Source organism: Mesoplodon densirostris, chromosome 7, assembly GCF_025265405.1.
Source record: "Mesoplodon densirostris isolate mMesDen1 chromosome 7, mMesDen1 primary haplotype, whole genome shotgun sequence".
Taxonomy (NCBI): Eukaryota; Metazoa; Chordata; class Mammalia; order Artiodactyla; family Ziphiidae; genus Mesoplodon; species Mesoplodon densirostris.
Window position 1 is genome coordinate 10,292,797 of NC_082667.1, and position 20,028 is coordinate 10,312,824.

Consider the following 20,028-nt stretch of genomic DNA (forward strand, 5'->3'; position numbering starts at 1 on the left):
GCAATTCTTGTCCAGTCTTTCCAGGGACCACCCAGCCCCACCCTGACCCCCTCCACGCAGCTTCTACCCCCTCTTCTCTGGAATCAGGCAGCCAAAGGAAAGACCTGTCTCTGCCTGGACTCTAGGCTGTGACCTTGGGGAAGTTATGCAATCTCTTTGAGTAATAGTATGACCTCCTAGGGTGATGGAAGGTCAAAGGGATGCTTTGAAAAAAAGGATGCTATGTAGAGGGCTCTTTGCTTAGGGGCTCCAGCAATAGGGCTTAGACATTTATTTTTAAAATGTTCTGCACAGAGTCCATGGCCCTGGGGCCGTCACCTGCTCTCACCTGAGAAAAGCACTTGGCTGCTTCCAAGCCTGTTTTGTCCTTGAAAGGTACTTCCTGCCCTGAGAGCAAATCCTTGTGTCCAGGGCAAGTCCCACTTCCAGGGCCCCTGCACAGGCTGTTCTCTTTGTGGGAGCCCCCCTTCCTGTGGTCACCTGCTGACTCCTGGTGCCTTCTGGGCCCTGGGATGGCAATCCCCCTGGGCAGATGGTCAGTGCCTTTCCTGCAGTGACTCTGATGCCCTTATCAGGGAAATGCTACCACACTAGTCTCAGGGACAGCGGGTGCCCACCCAGCGGGAACGCTGAGCCTGCAACGCCCCCCAGAGGTACCTGGAGTATCTGCACCAATGTGGGGCAGGCCGAGCTCCGTGCTGCCCCTGGTGGTGGCTGAGGGCAGTGTGCCCTCACAACTGCAAATGGGTAGTTGCCTAGTAACTTGCTTAAAGGACCATTGGGAAGGCCCCCTGGCCTCAGTTAGCCACCCCACTCCCTATTGCCTGAAATCCTTCATTGGTGGGTCATCTTTGCCCTTGTCCCTCTCTGTCCCCCATGCTGGAACCCCTGAGGACAAGTCAACCACCCCTCTCCCTAGTTGAATTCCCCCTTCTATGTCTATAGGTTTCTTATGCGGTCACGGGGCCTGGGCTGGGTCTGTACAAGGAAGGAAGGGCCTTGGCGGAACCTCTAAGAAAGGCCATGGCCCTGCTTTACAGTCTGCACAGTCTTGGGCCCAGAGGAAAAGCAAAACTCCTTAGGGAAGCCATGCCTTTTGCCCCCTTCAATCAACCAGCATTTAATCAGAGTCTTCTGTGAGCTGGCCTGGGCAGATGGGGGAAAAGGAGACTCACAAGACCCAGCCCCTGCCTGCTATGTTGGGAGCAGCTGGTAGGTTATGTGACTGGACAGATGGTGGGTCTTTCCCGCCCCACCCCTCCCCCACACACGTCCTGGAGCACCTGGCTGCCTCCATCTCCTTGGCCCTTTCCAAGCCCCTGGTACCTGTCACTAGTCCTCCTGGATACTTGCTCCTAAATCAGATAATTTGGAAAAGACCCAAATGCCTTCAAAGTTCAAAGAAATGTATTTATAATAGCAGAGGACAGTAGAGACATGATCTTTAAGTCCTAGCATGCTTGGTGTTCTCTTGTTCTGTTTATGCACGGGCTAGTAGTTCCAGACCTGCCTGGGCCCTGCCTTCCCCCTCCAGGCCTCGGTTTCTTCATAGATGGTGTAGGTACCCCACTGGATCCACAGCTAATCATTTCCATCTCAGACTCAGACCAGGGGTGAGAAGATGCGTCCTGTCCAGAGGGGCACACCTCACCAGGGATGGCGTGGCTGGGACAGCTGAGGAGTCCCCAAGGCACTGTGTCCCATGAGCAGTAGCCTGTCACTCCTGAGGGCCGTCTGTGCCCAGTCTAGGTGGCGGCCACCTTCGCCCTGCCCCTCTCACCAAAGGCCTCCTCTCTCCTCCCAGTGGGCCAAGAGGGTCTGAGTTTCCCACTGGACGCCTGAGGAACTTGTCAAGCCAGTGACCACCTCTGGGGCTCCAGGTCCACACCCAGTCCAGGCTGCTCTGCCAGCCCCTCCTCTGGGCCCGGTGCCAGCACATGCCCACGCCACCCACAAAGCTGATACTCTTATCAGGGTAGCCACCTGCCATGGGTGAGCTCTTATCCCCTCCACAGGGACTAACTCCCTGCGTGTCTCCACCTCATCCACCCAGCCGCTGGGCCTCTCAGGAGCAGTCTGACGTTTGGCCTGATGGGACGGGAAGAGCCCATGGTCTGGGAAACGGACCTTCCCTGGCGGCGGTGAAGGACATGGCCAGGCGGAGTGCAGGGTGCAGAGCCGGGCTTGAGCTGCTGCACCGAGTGCCCTCAAGCCAGTCCTTTCCCTCTGGCCTCAGCCTCCTCACCTGTGAATGGAGGTTTGGTCCTGTGACCACTCGGGGCCTTGCACGTTAGGGTGTCATGACTTTGGCAAGGGGTGGGGATCAGAAACCCACGATTCTGGGTTGGACAAGAGCCTCAGCAGAGTATGGGGACAGGAGGGGCGCTTGGACAGAGAGCAGGTATGGGTGTCCCCAGTTTCTTGCCCCAAGGGTAATACATCAGGGCAAGGTGGGGAGTGGGGGTGGGGGAAGAAGTCACAGAAGGTCCAGGTGCCCATCAACCTGGGCCAAGATTTACCTGATGCCCTCAGAGCCACCACTCTCCTCCCCTTCCTGGGATCCTGGTTGTCACTGGTGATGGATGCTGGACTTGCAGCTGGCAGGGGTACAGAGGTGTGTGTGTACTCTACCATCCTGCGAGTCAGGGTGCGAGGCCCAGCCCAGGTAGGAGGCAGAACACAGGCACAGGTAAGAAGGATGCAAGGTCTGTTCCCCAATGTCTCCCAGATTTGAAGGCTTCTAATGGGTGTCCAGGCAGGGCAAGGCCAAGGGCTCACAGTGTTGGGAGATGACAGCATCCTTGGAGCCCTGTAGCCCACTGCCTTCTCTGTACAAATGGGGAGACTTCGGCCTTGAAGGCTGGGGCGGGCAAAGGACTCACCCAAGGCCACTCAGTGAGCCAGGGCTGGGTCTTTGCCTCCTGGCTCGAGGCTTCTGGAATCCCAGGTCCTACTCCACAGTCTGTGCCCACTGGGGAATCACACACACATCCTACCTGGATCAGCTGGCTGTCCCTGCCGGCTATACTGAGGTCATAGGCGAAGCAAGAGGGAGGACAAGTGTCTACTCTGGAGCCCTCCCCGGCCCTGCTGGGAGGAGGTGCAAGGCCAGGTGGGGAGCCTCTGGGATTCTGGCCCCCGTGAACCTCTTGGCTCTTCGCTGGCACACTCAGCTTGACCTGCCAGCTGAGCCAGCCCAGAGCAGGGTCATCAGAGAGCAGTGTGGGAGCCACTGGGAGGTAAACTGTACAAGTGCCCCTGGCGCATTCCTATGGACTCTTTCCAGGCTTGGGGACTGAATGAGCCACTGCACGGGCACAGCACAGCGGCCACAAGACCTCTGGTCCCCAGGGTTTTCCTCAGCCCCTTGAGACTCTTTGCCCCCGGCGCTCGGTACAGTGACCAGAAACGGGTAGAGGGGAGTCCAGCAGAAGCCAGCTGACGTGGGCCTGTGGGCAGACAACCAGTCCCTAAAGGAGGAGGGGGATGGGGAATGAGGATGTCAGGAAGGTGGCCTGTGCCAGCCCCCTGCTGCCCCCCAGAGACCTTCCGGATAGCCTCACTCCGGTGGTGGTGGTTTTGCGGGAGCCGCGGAGAGTCCCCAGTCCCCAGGAAGAGGAAGGAGGGCTCATTTGTTTGGGCCATTTGTCCAAAATTCTTGGCCTGGAGTGCACTTCGGGGAAGGGGAGAGGAAGTCCTCTCCCGAGCAAAGGCGTGGTGGGGGGAGGGGGTTGGGGAGGGGTGGACAGAGGGAAAGGGCTCCCAGTGCAACAAGGGCCCCTACTCCACCCTCCACCGACACCCCACGCAGCATCAGCATGCAGGACACGGCCAGCGCTGATCAAGGAAGTGAGAATAAAATCACTTCATTTATTTCCAAAAATGTAGGGGTGGGGAAGCAACATGATAAAAATTAAGATCAGTTCCCTATGGATCCATTCTGCTCCAGGGGAGGGACAGCGGCTCTTCTGGCCAGTGTGTTCCCAGTGGGAGGGCCTCAGGCGGACCCTCGTTGCCATGGCAACGTGAAGGTCCATCACCAGCCAGGGCGGGTCCCTCCCGGCTGGCCAGCGCTGGTTCCTGTCCCGCCCTCCCCTGGAGCTACATAATGGTTAGTGGGTTAATTTCCAAATGCAGCAGCTCTGGATCCTCCCAGGGGCACCAAGCTCCCCACCCTCCCCTCACTTTCCTGTACCCTCAGCTGTCTGGGCTCCAGCCCCAATCCCTCCTTGTCCCACTAGTTCCCCCCCAAACCCCCGGCTCCTCAGGGTCACCGCCTCTGGGACTCCTTCCTTCTCTGCCTCCCGACACTCAGGGCCACCATGGCCTCAGTGAGTGAGCCCAGCTCAACCCACTGTGGGGCCTGGGGAGGCTGCGAGGGGCAGCTGGTAACAGGCAGATTGTCACATGGCCCAGTCCCGTTGCCACCCCCGTCAGAATGCATCCTGTAACAAAAGGTTAAAAAACCAGGAAAAGACACGACAGCATAGAAGACGGTGAAAGAGAGTGTCCACGCAGGCAGCCCCAACCTGGGGCGGGGCTGGGATGAGCCCCTGGGCTCCAGTGCCCGCTTGCAGCCTGTGGGACCCAAGTCTGCATGGGCCAAGCAGCCGGGGACTGGCTGGCACTGCTTGGCAGGTAACAGAGCGCTCTGGGGAAGGGTCTGATTGCTCCGGAATTTTAGGCCTCTCACCCAGGACAAACATCTGAACAGGGATGGGGGGACAGGGCTGAGCCTACAGGCTGGCTGACCCCTGACCTGGCCATTGCTTCTGCTAAGCCCATCTGTGGCACTGCCCCCTTGGACCCAAAGTCCCAGGCTCTGGAGCTGGGAGGCAGCAGGATGGACCTGCTCGAGGCCTGGGTCCGAGGGCTCCAGTGGGGCCAGGAGGACGTTTCCCTGGGCCCCGAGGCCTGAGCTGGCTGCGCTACAGGCACAGGGAGGCTGGCGTCAGGGCCCAGGGGCTGAAGACATCTGAAGAGAAAGTGGGGCCTGCAGGGACGCCCCAAGTACCGATCCTGGTGGTGGGAAGGAGACCTGGGCACAAAGCACGCCACCCCACGTAGGGGCAGACGGTGGGCGGCCGTCAGAGAGGGTGGAGCCAGGATTGCAGGCTCAGGGAGCCGTCCTGCTGGCTAGGACCCAGCCCTGCAGACCTCAAGAGCATCTGAGGGAGAACAGAAGGCGGTGTGAGGCCTGGAGGCCAGGTGCAAGGGGGTGGGGGCCACAGGCTGCACCTGTGCACCTCTGGTCCGGCAGATGCTTAGGGGCAGAGGGTAATGGCCGGGCTGGAGCCACCTGGCTCTGCTCCTAGGTGGGGAGAGCCGGGCGCACCGGGCAGGCCCCAGGAGGGAGGGTGCTGGGGGGAGGCGCGAAGGCAGCGAAACCAGAGAGCAAAACAGGAAAGACCGAACCCAGAGTCTGTGAGCCAGCAGGTACCACAGCCTCATGACGCCCCCTGAACCAAATCCCACCCTTCCCTTTGGCCTCCATCCCCACCTGGTCCCCCTTCCCCATGGGCGCCCGGAGGGCTGCAGCTTCATTTGTGCAGGTAGGCGTCCAGCCACAGCTGCCCAGACTGCCTCAGGGACCTGGGAAGAGAGAGGGACAGGGACAGTCAGGGACCAGGGAGCCTCAGGAAGCGGGGTGCTGGGAGCATGGGTGCCTCCTCTCAGCTCTCAGCCAGGGGCCTGCGGGCCTGCTAGCTCAGGGCTCCTCGGGAGACCCCTGTGGAAGGACCAAGGGAAGGTCCTCATCCAACCCGCACAGAGCCCAGGCAACTCCTAGCGACGGAGGGGCCGGCTGGGGGCACCAGTGCCAGCAGGGCCTTGGCTCCTCTTGTCGCCCCCGTCTCCACCATGGGTGGTCCCAGCTACATGCCTCTCAGTCTCCTCCCCTGTGTCCCACGGACCTCAAGGGGCACCAGCACCTGTGCCCGCCAGCCCTTACCTGATGATGTCCTGCAGGGCCTGCCGCAGTGGCTTCTGCTGGTACTCGATGCCATGCTTGGCGCACAGGGACCTCACCAGTGGGGCGACCTTGTGCAGGTTGTGCCGGGGCATGGTGGGGAAGAGGCTGGGGAGAGTGCGGGGGGCCGGGTGTGAGGAAGCACCCACCTCCTCTCACAGCCCACTTGGAGGCTGGTCGGGCCCAGGGGACCCGTTCGTCTCTCCCTATGTGCCCACAGGAGCGGCTGGCATGTGGAGGGGGAGGGCTGGGCCTCGGGTTCCCTGGCAATAAAGGGACCAATCACCTGCCCTGCTAGGCTCACGGGATCAAGGAAGATGCCAAGCCACACGTGCAGGGGTGGGCGTCACTATGACCATGTGGCCCAGGGCAGGAGAACCCCTCCCCAGACTTCGGGGGGCGCTGGGGCGGAGACACGCTCTAGGGTCGGTGGGGGGAACTCACTGGGAAAGAGAGAGGTAGTCCCCACCTGCTGCCCTCTGCCGGGGAGGCTGGTGGCTACTTCCCTCCACTGTACGCCCTCCACCCACCCCCACCTCCCCGCCCGCGCCTGCGCTCACTGGTGCTCGATCTGGAAGTTGAGGTGCCCGCTGAACCAGTCATTGAAGAAGGACTGCTCCACGTTGCAGGTGGCTACCAGCTATCAGGGAGAAGGGGGATGAGTGGCCAAGAGCCAAAGCACGGAGGGCCCCGTCTCCTTCCCACGAGGCCCAGCCCTACCCAGGGGTCTCACCACCCTGCCCAGATTCCCCACTGGTCCCTCCAAAAGCTCGCCGCCACTCTCTTGCCCAGCCCTGTTCCTCCCAGCGGAAGGACACAGGCAGCCCCAGGGAAGCGCAGGACGGCGCCGGGCCCATTGGGCAGCCACGTTCCCGGGAACCGAGGACACGGACCTCGGGTCCAGGCTCCGCAGGGCCCCGGTGGCCAGCTCTGGCCACCCTCACCTGGCTGCTGAACCAGTCACGGTAGGGCTCCTGGTCAATCTCCATGACGATGTGGTTCATCTGCGTGACCCACACAAACCAGTGGCTCTCCAGGAACCTGGAAGGGAGCTCGGCTCAGCACCGGAGCCCGGCGTGCTCGGTCTCCACGGGGCCCGGGGAATCGGTGGGAACAGAGCCTCCCTCCCGACCCGGAGCAGCCCAGGGCGGGTGGGGGGTCGAGTGAGTGCAGCCCCTGACGAGGGGCCGGGGCAGGAAGTGGGGACCTCTGAGCCTTTCCTCATGGGGCCTCGCATCAAAGCCCCCATCAGTGCCAGTGCTCGAGGGCCCAGGGATTATTAACCAGCAAAGCGCAGGCACCTGATGAAGTTGAGGAAAATGATGGCTCCCAGGACACCATAGAAAGGGATGTAGGTGATGAAGAAACGGGCATAGTAGCTGATGGCCCAGGCCAAGTCCTGAGGAGAGAAACAGATATGGGAGCGTCCCGCCCGCCCCCCCGGTACGGCTCCCCGACCACAGGTGTGTGTACACAGCACCTCCCTCTCACTGCTGGGCCAAGGGGGCCAAGAAAGCTCAACAGGCCTCCATGAAACTGGGCACCAGGCCCACTGAGGACGCGACGCCTGGCAGTGCAGGGGTGCACGACTGTCTTTATGTCTAGGGAAATGCTGAGTGTTTTAGCAACAGGAAGGGGGCTGCAAACTCTGCATTTAGGGAAATAAACAGGGATGGGGACCAGCAGATGCCAGCCATGGGGAGGGGCCGGGGGTCAGCAGCTCTTTCACGGTCCCAAGGATTCTGAAGGTGCATTATAATCTGCATGCACCCCTGACACCTGCAGGCTCACAAACTGCTCATCAGCACCTGGGTCTCCTTCCTGGACATTCACTCCAGCACAACAAAGGCCAGGGACACCATCCATCGCCCACCTCGGGCCCCTCCCAGCAACCTCTGACACTGCTGGCCCTCTTCCCACACCTGAGTCTCCTCCTGGCCCCTCTTCCACTTGGCTCTCCTCCCTTCCTGGGCAAGCACCTCCCCCACCTGCCCCAATGGCTCCATAACCATGGCAACCAGAGCGACCATCTTAGCTCCAAGCTATCTTTCCCTGCTAGGCCCTCCCATCCCACCCAGATCAGCCCACAGGGATTGGGGACCACTCTCTTCTCAGCCACCCTGACCCAGCTTGTTCCCACCTCAGGGCCTTTGCACTGACTGTTTCCTCTCCCTCATCACTTCTCCCCAGAGACTCGGCAGGGTAGTGATGAGAGCAGAGGCTCCGGGTCAGGCTGCTGGCTATTAATTATAGCTCCACCCTATTCTGTGTAGCTGTAAGTGATTTTCTGAGCTGTGCCTCAGTTCCTCCATCTGCAGGATGGAAAAAGAACACCCCCCCACCCCCTGAGATTTTACATGGCTTGAAGGTGTTGCAACAATAAGCACAGCCCACAAGTCTGAGCTCTAAAGACTCCAATCTGGTCTCTGCACCACTTTGCTACCACAGAGACTTTCCCAACATGCAAGCTGGACCACGCCACTGCGATCCTCAAAGCCATCACGGGCCTCCTTCCCCGCCAGGGGATAAAGGATAAAATCCAGCCCCTGAGTAGGCCGCACGGCCCTCACATGCCTGCCCACCGACCTGGCCTCACCTGCAGCCCATCTCCCACAGCCAGGCTGTGCTGCAGTGTCTGCGTCTGGCTGCATCCACCTGGAAGCTCCTCCCCTTATCTGCTCAGCAAACTCATCCTTCAAACGAGCTCTGTTCAGTTAAGCTCCACAGACATTCAGTAAATGCCTTCTCTGTGTCAGGGACTGAGTTAGGTGCTGGGGGCAAAAGGAAGTCCTTCAGAGCCCCTCGTCTGGAAGGACAGACTTATACAGAGATCCCTTCAATATCACATGGAAGGGGACACATAGTTACAGGGGTGATGGGAGTGTGGCGTGACGTCCTGACCCGATCCTGATTTAGGAAAGGCCTCCATCAGGAGGTGGTGCCTGCGCTGGGCTGGGATACACCGGACGTCAGCTAAGCAAAGAACAGTAGGGTGGATGTTTGCAGAATGACGACAATACGAAGAAAAGCCCAGAGAAGCGACCGGGCAGCGGCTGTGTTTACATACAGATTATATGCTCCATATACTCCAGCCCAAGCGCTCGAGGTGGAGGCAGGAGACCAAGGCCATGTCACGTCCGCCTGGGGGGACTGGCCTCTACCTTGCCAGCAATGAAGACCTACTGAGAGCTTTAAACAACAAGAACGTGGTCCCATCTGGACCTTAAACTGGATCCCTGCCAACTGGAGGTGGGGAGATACGGTTATTCCAGTAGCTCAGGAATGAAATGACAGAGGCCCAAACCAGGACCCATGGCACTGAGGAGGAGATAACAGATTCCAGAAATATTTAAGAGGCAGGGACAGCTCCACCTGGGGACTGCTTGGTCATGAGGAATCTGGGCTGGTCCCTGGCATGGGTGCCATCAGCTGGGGTAGAAAGGGGTTGGGGGGAGCGGCTGGGGAGGGGAGTCGAAGGGCCGGCGGAGGGCAAGACCTCGGGACCGAGGTGGTCTAAACATTCATTTTAATTCCTTGTTTGTGTGTACACAGTGCAATAGTATGTACATATATATTGATGGAGGTGTGTGCTTATGTATTGTTGTGCAGCGCGATACATGACCATGGGACCACTGGTTTCACAGGTAAGCGATGAAGGAGATGCAGGGAAACAGAGGCGGAGGAGAACCAGCAGAGGCGGCACTTGGAAGCTGACAGGGAGAATTTTAAGAAGGAGCAGTTAGTGGTATCGGATACATCGGACCTCCAGGAAGTTGAGGCCTGGGAAACATCCCCAGGATGTAGCCACTGGCAATGCTGGCTGGCATTTGGGGCTGGATAATTCTCAGCTGTGGGGGGGGGGGGGGCACTGTCGTGGGCATGGTAGGATGCCCACTAGAGGCCAAAAACTCTCCATCCCCCATGAGTTGTGACAATCAGAAACGTCTCCCAGGACTTCCCTGGTGGTCCAGTGGTTAAGACCCCGAGCTTCCACTACAGGGGGCACGGGTTCGATCCCTGGTCAGGGAACTAAGATCCTGCATGCCGCATGGCGCGGCCGAAAAAAAAAAAAGGCTCCCAGATGTTGCCAAGTGGCTAAGTAGAATTGTCCCTGTTGAGGACCACTGCCCCAGGTCACAGCTGCACTTGGCACCTAAGTTCACTGTTACCATAAATCAGAAAACCACAGCACAGGGCATGCCTCTGCCCATGTGGGCCCCTGAGGGGAGTGCTGGGTCTGGCGCCATGCCTGGCTCCAGTCAGCTACAGTTTTGTACTAGAAACCCAAGCTTGAACCCTACTCCCCAGCGGGAGAGCCCTGCCCTGAGGGGCCCGATCAAATGTCCCTGGCTGGGCCACCTGAGCCGGTTCAGGTACAAAGTCTGATTCCATTTCCCGCTGTCCCTATGTAATGCTTTGTTCCTTAGGGAACAAACACAGTTAAAAAAAAAAAGGATTAAATATTCATGTCAGGAGTCATTTGCCATGAAAGCAGATTAAAGTGCCCCCAGCAGCAGCACTGCGGTCCCTTTCTGCTGTGACCCCTTCAAGGGCCCAGGTGAGCTCAGGTGCAGGAGATCTGGATTCCAATTTCCACCACTTAACTGATCCAGAAACTCCTTCCCTCTGGCCTGTACCTGCCTTGCTGGCAAAACAGGATTAGATGACACGACATAGGGGGCAGTGCTTAACCGTTCCCGGAACACAGCAGGTACGGATAAAAGAGCGTGTCTTAGAAGAGTGTAGTACAGGTTTTACCAGCACAGGGCTGGCAGAGACCTCAGAATCCCACTTCCTCCCCAAACAGCCCCACCTGCTCCTGAGTCCCAGGCCTGGCCCTCTTAGCAGAATCAGCAGGCACCTTTGCCAATAACGCCAAGGAGAGAATGTAAGACAAAGTACTTTGAAGCACTTCAATTGCTGTACAAACATGGGACAGTGGTGGTTGGGGTGTGGGGACAGGATCCAGGCCGTGGCATCGGGAGGCCTGGGTTCTAGTGCCTGACCCACCCCTCGGTGTCACCTTGGGCAAGTCCCAAACTCTCAGAGTTTCAATATCTTCATTTATGAAACTAGATTTTTAAAAAAAGACCAGCAATACTGACTCAGTGACTATCCGCTTGGTCCCGAGGGCAGGGGCCCTGTCCCCGTCCCAGTGAACCCTGCTCTGCCAAAAGCAGTCTCTGCCTAGGGTCACTGCTTCAGCCAGGGCATCCCATCACGGGCACATCGTCCTCTTCCACAGAACCACACCTGCACATCTACATCAAGCCAAGGACCTCTGTGCACCACGCTACGCGGCCCTCTCCAGGGTCCCTTTCTCTCTCTGGAGTTATGGGCTGGATCATGTCCCCTAAAATGAGTATGTTGAGGTCTTAATCCCCAGGACCTCACAGCGGGACCTTATTTGGACATAGGGTCCTTGCAGATGTAATTAGTGGAAATGAGGTCATTAGGGCGAGCCCTAATCCACTAGGACTAGTGTCCTTATACAAAGGGGGAAACCTGACACAGATACAGACACACACAGAGGGAAGATGAGGGAAAGGGACACAGGGACAAGATGATGGTCGTCCACAAGTCAGGGAGAGAGGCCTGGACTACATCTTTCCTCAGAGCCCTCAGAAGGACCAACCCTGCAGACACCTTGATCTCGGACTCTAGCCTCCAGAACTGTGAGACAATGCAATTCTGTCGTTTAACAGAAATGCCACTCAGCTGGTGGCACTTTCTCATGCAGCTGTAGCAAACTAAGTGCCCGGCGGCTCTCCATTTACCAACCAGAGTGCAGTGTGACCCGGTCCACCGGGTCATAGGGGCCGCAGGGGGCCACAGGAGGGCAATGACTGGGGCAGAGCCTTGGATGGGTGGGCTCATACGTTGCCTTCAGGAACTTTCTGAGGAGCTCTGCCAAGGCCGTGGCTCTCCCAGTGGGTGCCCTGTGTGGGGGCATCTTTAGGGTTGGGGTGCTATGGCCTCCCTGGCTCCTGGCAGCCTCAGAGCTAGTCCCTTCCTGAGGGTGACAAGGCAGCCACCCCAGGAGGAGATGCCAGGGGCCCTGCAGGCCCCCAGGGTCCACTTGCCTCAGTCGCCCTCCTCCCCACACTCCTGGGCCCCCTGGACTCACCACCCAGTCTCTGTGAACGATCATGGACATGATGATCTGGTACTGGAAGTATAAGGGGATGAGCAGCGGTGGCCCAACTGCAGGAGAGAGAGGAGAGGCGCTTAGAGAGGCCTGTCTCACCCGGGCGGGCCTGGAAGAGGGGAAGGAGCCGGGGGCAGAAGCCTGAATGTGGTGCCAGCTCTGCAGCTCCCGGGCAGAGGCGGCCGGGACCCCGGTACCCGAGGAGGGGGCTGGGAGCAGACAGCACCTGCCGGCACCCCGCCCAGCGATCATGAGTGTGGGACCCTGGGCAGGTGTCTGGGCCAACGTCCCTTCTGTGTCATGGGCCATGTGGGGTTTGCCTGGGATGGCTGCTGTGGTCCCTTCTCCTCTCACAGGTCTGGTGTCACTTTCTGGGTCTGGAAGGTGGTCAGGTGGGAGGGGAGACAGAGGGCCACACTGGGGTGAGAAGGGGGTCCGGGTGTGGTTGCGGGGTGCCCCAGCACTCACTCAGAAAGAAGTACTCGTGCTGGTGGTTGTAAGGCAGGTATTTCAGCTTCTTCTTGCCGTACTGAGGAGAGAGCAGAGACCGTGAGCCCCCAGCGCCCCTCAGGCTCCAGCCTCCCGTGCTCTCCTCCAGCTGCTCTGCAGCACCGTTCCTTCCTCCTGCCCGGGGGGCTTCTGTCCTCTGCACCCTGGGCTCCCAAGCCTGGGCCCCTGTGGGCTCCCGGCCACTCCGGCCAACACTTCCTCAGCCCTCGCTGGGCGTGCTGATCCCAAGCTGCATCCCATGCTGGCCTCAGCTCATGCGCTCCTCTACGAGCGGTGCTTCCAAAGGTGAAGCTCTGGGTCAAGTCACTGCCCAAGGCCACAGGAGAAGCGGGCCGGCTGGGATCTGAACCCAAGAAAGTGGACTCAGAGCCCATGCGACAGACACTAAATAAATGTTGAGTGAATGCACAACTCAACAGTGCACGTGGGGGACACAGACACCCAGAGGGAGCTCCTTGGCCAGTTTCCACCCCTTTGGGAGACAGAAAAGCTCCTGGGTCCCCCTGAGAAGCTCTCTGGAGCCCGCAGTGGGCAGGAGAACTCAGGTAAGGGCCTGGGGAATTGTTAACAGTCACCAGGCCGGGCACATCTACCTTCCCAGAGCCTCCTGCAATTTCCAGGCTAAGGCTTTTCACTTGAGGATGCCGGCGGGCCAGAGGAGGTCACCACATGGACCACATGGACTCTTCAGGCCACACCTGGTCACCTGGTCCTACCCAGGGCACCCTGACACCCAGACATTCAAGTGAGGGGGGCCAGGAGGGCTGGCTGGGGCGTGGGCATCCTCACTGTACAAAGTGTCTCAGGCCACGCTGGGCATGAGCCCGGGTGAGGGGACCCACGGCCCCACAGGGCCCCTGCAGCTCCTTAATTCAAGGTCTACCCCCCCAGGGACCAGCCCACCTGGCCCCTAGGGGACTGAGACCAAAAGATGCTGCTCGAAGAGGGGCACCTGCGATGCTGGGCGTCTGTGTGGGGAGCCTGGGCTTCGACTCTGCCTCTCACCTGCGCTGAGACACTGCACAGGTCACGGAGCCCGCCTGAGCCCTGTATGGCACCCAAATCACTGGTTGTTAAGAGGAGCCAATGAGAACAAGGGCGTAAATGCCAGGGGCTGACCCCTGGGACACGGCTCCTCAGCCCCCCTTCCCCCACCCCCACCCCCCGCTCTGAAGGTTGGCGCCGCTCTCATCCAGTGCCGTCCACTCCTGCTCATTTCAGCTGGGAGATCAAAGCATGATATGGACGGCAAAACCCTGAACGTCCTCTAGGCCAGTGTTCCTGTTCTTCAGGTGAGAACACAAGAGGGGAGTGATTGCCAAAATCACAGGGAGGGCCCACGGACAGAGGGGCCCCGGTGGGAGCAAAGCCAAGCCTGTCCCCAGGACGTGCATCTTGGCACAGAGGCCATGGCCATGGCACACCCAGCTGAAGCACCACCAGGATCAATCCCTTTGTTCTGCGTGGCCTCCTGTGCCTTGGCAGGGGTCTCACCCATCCCCAGAACGCACATCCTTTGCACGAAGGCTATCGGTAAGATTGCGGCTGGCCTTGGAGAGGTCCCAGCCAGGGGACACCAGACACAGTTCTGGACAACTCTTCAGAGGAGGGAGGGATTAGAGGTGCCCCCTGTGTGGCCGGTCTGGTGGTCTGCGTTCTGGGGAGCATGTGGCCCATAGAACAGGTCTCCAGGTCTTGCTCTAACCTCCTCCCAGAAGCCAGGAACCAGGCCCAGGCTTTGTCTGCAGGCTTCTCCAGCCCTGGACAGGAGCCCTCCTACATCTCTGCCCCACAGGTCAAGCCAGCGGACAGCCCCAGGCCCAGAGGACCCTCGGGCTGGTCCAGCTCTACTCGGGGAGTGAGCACTAAAGGCAGTGCAGGCTGGCTGGCGGAGGGACCCCACAGAAGGACTCAGGGGTGGGCGCAGCTGGGGAGCTGGTTTGAGGCTACATTTGCACAGCAAGCACCCTATTTGCACTGATCCATGGTGCCCTGTAGGGGGTGACAGGAGATTACACGGGGCTGATGCTCCCCAGCTGCCCCTGGCCGCTTAGCACTGCAGGCTCCCATGTCAATGCCCCAGACTGTCCTGCGGGAGCTCCCTGCCCCCAGGCAGCGGCAGGCCTCTCTGTCCACCCCTGAGGGCTCCCAGCCTTAGAGGGGGGGGGGCTCCAGATTTGGAAACAATCTGTTATTTGAGCAAGTTGCTTTGCTGTCCCTGCGCCCTCCCACCCCATGAGCTTTGGGTTCCTTATTTGTCAAGTGGAGGTATGACGGGTACTTCTTAGTACTTCTTAGGGCTGTCAAGGGCCCGTTGGTGATGGGGCTGTGAAAGCACTTCAGGATTGTGAGGGAAGGCCAGTCACGGTTACACGTGCGCCCGCGTGTGGTAACATGCAAAATGTCACGGGACGCCTGTTCCCGTCTTGATGACCTCAGGGGAACTGCAAGTCGCCTGTCAGGGTAAGGCTGATCCAGGGCACTAGTTTTCCTCCGAAAACCAGCAAGCACAGCTGTGGTTTGGTGATGCCAGGTCTGGCCTGGGGCCAACCTTCTGGTTTCTTGACTTTCACACGCTCAGTTCTTTGCAACACTCAGTTGTATGTCACGAGCACAGGGAAGGGATGGGGAGAGCTGTTTTAGAATGTACCAGGCTAGGAGGAGGGGCTCCTGGCTTCTTAATTCATCAGGAAGCTGGAGGGATCCAACAAACACAGGCTTCTAGTGTCCAGCAGGTGGTGGCCCCAGGCAGGGTCCCACAGGACCCGGAAGCCCTGGTTGGGAGCCAGACAGCCTGGGTTTGGATGGTGGCACTGCTTTTCTAGCTGTAGCCTTGAGCAAGTTATTTCACCCTCTCAGCCTTAGCTGCTCCATCTATAAAATGGGTTTGATGAGAGCTCCTGCCTCACGGTTAAGCAAGGATTAAGTAACGCCCCACATGCAGCGCTCGGCACAGTGCCAGGCCCAGGGACTCAGTAAGAGTCAACCTTCCTCCCCATTGGGGACCACAGGCCTGGAGGACCCACACGCCTCTGCTCTCCAGGACAGCCCTCATCACACACAGGGAGAAAGCTCAGGTCGTGAGGCCATCACAGGGGAGCTGCAGGAAGATAGGGGGTGCTTCCACTCGAGCTGCGGGCGAGGATCCGGGTGGCTTGTCGTGTCCAGACCCCAAGGAGTGGCGGCATGTGCAGGACCTGCTTTGACACGTCCTCAAGCCGAGGCTGAAGGGAGCACAGGCCAGAGGCAGAGGGAGGGGGAGCACGGCCAGCCCCGGCGGCCTGTCTTCCCGGAGGCCCACAACCCTGGGCCCCGGCCAGCTGACCCTCCTGTGCTCAGCCTCTGCAAGGACCACAAGGCTGGGCTTGGATTATGGGCTGAGGGGGTGCCAGGGGCACGTGCAGGGGACTTTTCAGCATTGGAACAAAATGTCTGAGGATGGGCTTCCCTGGTGGCGCAGTGGTTGGGAGTCCGCCTGCCAATGCAGGGGATGCAGGTTCGTGCCCTGGTCCGGGAAGATCCCACATGTCGCGGAGCGGCTGGGCCCGTGAGCCATGGCCGCTGAGCCTGCGCATCCAGAGCCTGTGCTCCGCAATGGGAGAGGCCACAACAGTGAGAGGCCCGCGTACCGCAAAAAAAAAAAAAAAAAAAAAAAGTGTCTGAGGAATGACCAGGGCCTTCCTTGTCTGTCAGGGGAAGGGGGAGGGGAGCAGTTGCAAAGCCCTGCCCAGACTCACACACAGAAATGAGGAACACGGCCACGGCAGGCATGCTAGGTGGCAAGACTCCAGCCCAAAGGCCCTGAGAGGAGGGCCACAGGTGCTCCAAGGGAATATTTGGCCTGTTCAAGAAGGAAGCCTGGAGGGTCAGCTGCAGACAGGCCGTGGGGCAGGGAGAGCCTCCCAGATGGGCGGGAAAAGCAGGATCTCAGGCAGGGAGGCAGAAACATCCCCAGCTTCTGAAAGCCAGTTTACAGAGCTACAGGGCTAAGGGCCTCCTCGTTCCCCACCATGATACGGGAAAAAAAAAAAAAAAAAAAAAGTGGGTGGTGGAGGGGCAGGATGAGCAAAACAACACCGTCCTTGACATCACCACGAATTCTGTTCTGAAGTTCCAGTAATGCCATAAAACCCAAGCCAGAAATAAGAGTGTAGAGCGATTAGAAAGAGTCTAAATTTTCATTATTTTCAGGGATATGACTGTCTACCTGGGAAATTCAAAAAAATCAACTGAAAAACAACTAGAATCACAAGCAGACATAAGTGGACACTAGCTGGACATAAGATAACTAGCCAGACATCAACAGGTTTCCTGAATACTGGAGAAACCCCTATCATAATGACAAAAAAACAGAAGTTACCTAGGATTTAATTGAAAAAAGAAAAACCATCCACAAGACATATAAAGAAAAGGAGGACTTCCCTGGAGACACAGTGGTTAAGAATCCGCCTGCCAATGCAGGGAACACGGGTTCAAGCCCTGGTCCGGGAAGATCCCGCATGCCGCGGAGCAACTAAGCCCCGTGCGCCACAACTACTGAGCCTGCATGCCACAACTACTGAGCCCACGTGCCACAACTACTGAAGCTGCGCGCCTAGAGCCTGTGCTCCGCAACAAGAGCGGGCACCGCAATGAGAAGTCCGCGCGTGGCAACGAAGAGTAGCCCCCACTCAACGCAACTGGAGAAAGCCCGCGTGCAGCAACAAAGAGCCAACACAGCCAACAATAAATAAATAAAAATATTTTTTTTTGAAAAGGAAAACCTTTCTAAGAGATATAAAAAGGAGACTCAAGTGTAAATGGAGAAAGATGTCTTATTTCTGGATGGAAAGGCTGAATGTAAAGATGTACATTCTTTCCGGGAGGGAAAAGTCGGCCCACGACAAGCTTGCAGTGAGCTCTAAGGAGCCACGGATGGATCGGCACGGATCGGCATGACGCCCAAGTCACCCAGACAGCGTCCCGTGCTGACACTCAGCCCAGACCAGGTGCTGGGGTTCAGGAGAGGATACCCTCCCACTCTGAAGGGGTGGCGTGACCCGGTAAGGGGGAACCAGGAAAACTGGCTGACTCCTGAGAATTATGAAGGTTGACCATCAGTCTTAGCCAAGTCCCATTTGGCAAAAGTCAAGCATTCAAAAGTGACATCAGGGGACTGCCCTGGTGGTCTAGTGATTAAGACTCCATGCTTCCACTGCAGGGGGCATGGGTTCCATCCCTGGTCGGGGAACTAAGACCCCACATGCTGCAGTGCAGCCAAAAAGAAAAAAAAAAAAAAAAAAAAAGAGGTCCAGGGAACCAGGCTCTGATGGGGGCTCCACCACTTCTCGTCTGCAGCCAGACCCTCTCCAACTGCAGATCCCTCTCTTTACTATACACAGTCCCTCTCGACCCCATAGACCTCTCCCTCTTCCCTGGGTGCACAGCCCTGCCGTCAGCACCCCCTCAACTCCTAACACCCTCAACAAAGCTGCTGGCTTGATGTCCCCTGCTACACCCTAGCTGGTAACATGCCCATCTGAGGGCACGTCTTGGCTCTTTCACTGGGCTGGGAGTATCCTAGGAAGAGGGACAATGGCCAGCTCTGAGCCTCCAACTCCTAGCACAGGCCGACACAAAGCAGCTTATTCATTCAACAAACATACGTTGAGGGCCTACTATGCACAGGCTCTGGGGACCCAACGGAGAGCAAACCATATTACTTTTTGATTATTTATATGTATTTTCCAGGACTCTAATTCTCTCTTTAGCTCTGTCTAATCTATTTAACCCATTGTTTTGGAGATATATATCTATATCTATACTTCATTTGGTCATTCAAAAATGTTTGGTTCTTTGATAATCACTTGTTGTTTATTTATCTTAAGTTCATACATAACCTTTCTATATTGTACATAGGACCTGAGTATCTGGAGTTCTATAGCATCTAAATCTGTTATATGTTGTTTCTTCTGATTCTCACTCATAGTGGCTAGCCTCCTTCTGTGCTGGCGATCTCTGATTGTGAGCTCATTGCTTGATATTAGCCTATGGGAATCTTCATACCTATATTTGGAGACTTTCTTCCAAAGAGGATTTGCCTCTGCTTCTGCCAGGAGCCAGAGGGTGCCACCAACATGGAACACTTCAGTCCTCCTTGAGGGCCCTGACTTCGTATAGTTGCCCGAGATGCAGCTCCCCCAGCTCCTCCTGGCCAACCTCCCAGCTTCATTCTAACTTTTCTTTTGGAGTCAGGAAGTGGGTTTTGGAGATCTTGGAAAACAGGGCCTCAAGGAATCATGGTCTCTCTTTGCGGGATATTCTTTTTCTGTAGCAAGAAGGTTCCTCACTGCTCTAAGTCCACCGTATGAGAAGGAGAAATTCTCCAATCCAGGGACTTCCCTGGCGGTCCGGTGGTTAAGACTCCACACTTCCACTGCAGGGGGCATGGGTTTGATCCCTGGTCCAGGAACTAAGATCCTGCATGCCACGTGGTGTGGCCAAAAAATTAAAAATTATAAATACATAAATAAATAAAAGTGAAACCAGGGACTTCCCTGGAGGTCCAGTGGTTAGGACTCCACGCTTCCACTGCGGGGGGCACAGGTTCGATCCCTGGTCAGGGGACTAAGATCCCGTATGCCATATGGCCAAAAAAAAAAAAAAAGTGAAACCATAAAACACTGAAAATATATGAAGAACTTTCTAATTATAAAAGAAAGGTCCCTTCCAGGCAGCATGGTCCTGTGAACACCAGGGTATGGCTCAACCAGGAACCCAGAAACAGCTGGCCTTTCCCCCAAGCATGTGAGAGAAAGGATTTCATGGAGCACCGTGGCCATGCTCATGGTCTTTCAAGGCCACTTGGCAACTGGGTGGCCAGATCCCCAAAACCTCCCACCGCACCCCCTCCCCAGAAGTCAGCATTCGAGAGGTGTCTAGGGAGAGATGTTGGAAGAAGTTTCGCTGGCCACGACACAGAGAGGAGAGACGCCTTGTTGCCAGCATCACTGGTGAGACTAGATTTTGTTTTTCAGGGACACAGAGAGCATTTGTCAAGCCAGTCAACAGCTCTACAACATGAAGCCTCACCCAGAAAGGAAAGCCTTTGTCTTCTTATCAGATGGACCCAGGTTAATCAGTCCTACTAGCTAGACACCTCAAATCAAAGCGAGCAAACTCTTTCCTAGAAGGAAAACGTAAGCATGTATTTTGGCAGAGAATAAAATCCTTGCCCAGCCAGAGAGCCTCCACACTTCCAAAGTACTGAATTTTGGCTAATTTCCTCTGAATTGACAATGTCACAGAAAGCCCATGTTTCTGCTCAGATATTCTGTCAGATAGATATGAAACAGGAGAGGAGGGTACCAACCAGAATTGCGGGGACAGGTTCTCTTCTCTCCCTGTTCCAATCCTTGGATGC

The 20,028-nt window shown here is 57.4% G+C and overlaps 1 protein-coding gene across 2 annotated transcripts in view; it reads right to left on the reverse strand.

Moving 5' to 3' along the window:
- Positions 1-3,842: 3,842 nt before the first annotated feature.
- The window catches only part of FADS2 (fatty acid desaturase 2), a 61,032-nt gene continuing 44,846 nt past the window's right edge, over positions 3,843-20,028 (reverse strand). For both annotated transcript variants that reach the window (XM_060103942.1, XM_060103943.1), the window contains exons 6-12: positions 12,585-12,645; positions 12,096-12,172; positions 7,270-7,367; positions 6,913-7,009; positions 6,529-6,608; positions 5,951-6,076; positions 3,843-5,592 (exon numbers count right to left, since the gene is read on the reverse strand). In XM_060103942.1, coding sequence (XP_059959925.1) covers positions 5,541-5,592; positions 5,951-6,076; positions 6,529-6,608; positions 6,913-7,009; positions 7,270-7,367; positions 12,096-12,172; positions 12,585-12,645 — 591 coding nt within the window. In that variant the 3' untranslated portion in view covers positions 3,843-5,540. The remainder of the gene's footprint in view (positions 5,593-5,950; positions 6,077-6,528; positions 6,609-6,912; positions 7,010-7,269; positions 7,368-12,095; positions 12,173-12,584; positions 12,646-20,028) is intronic.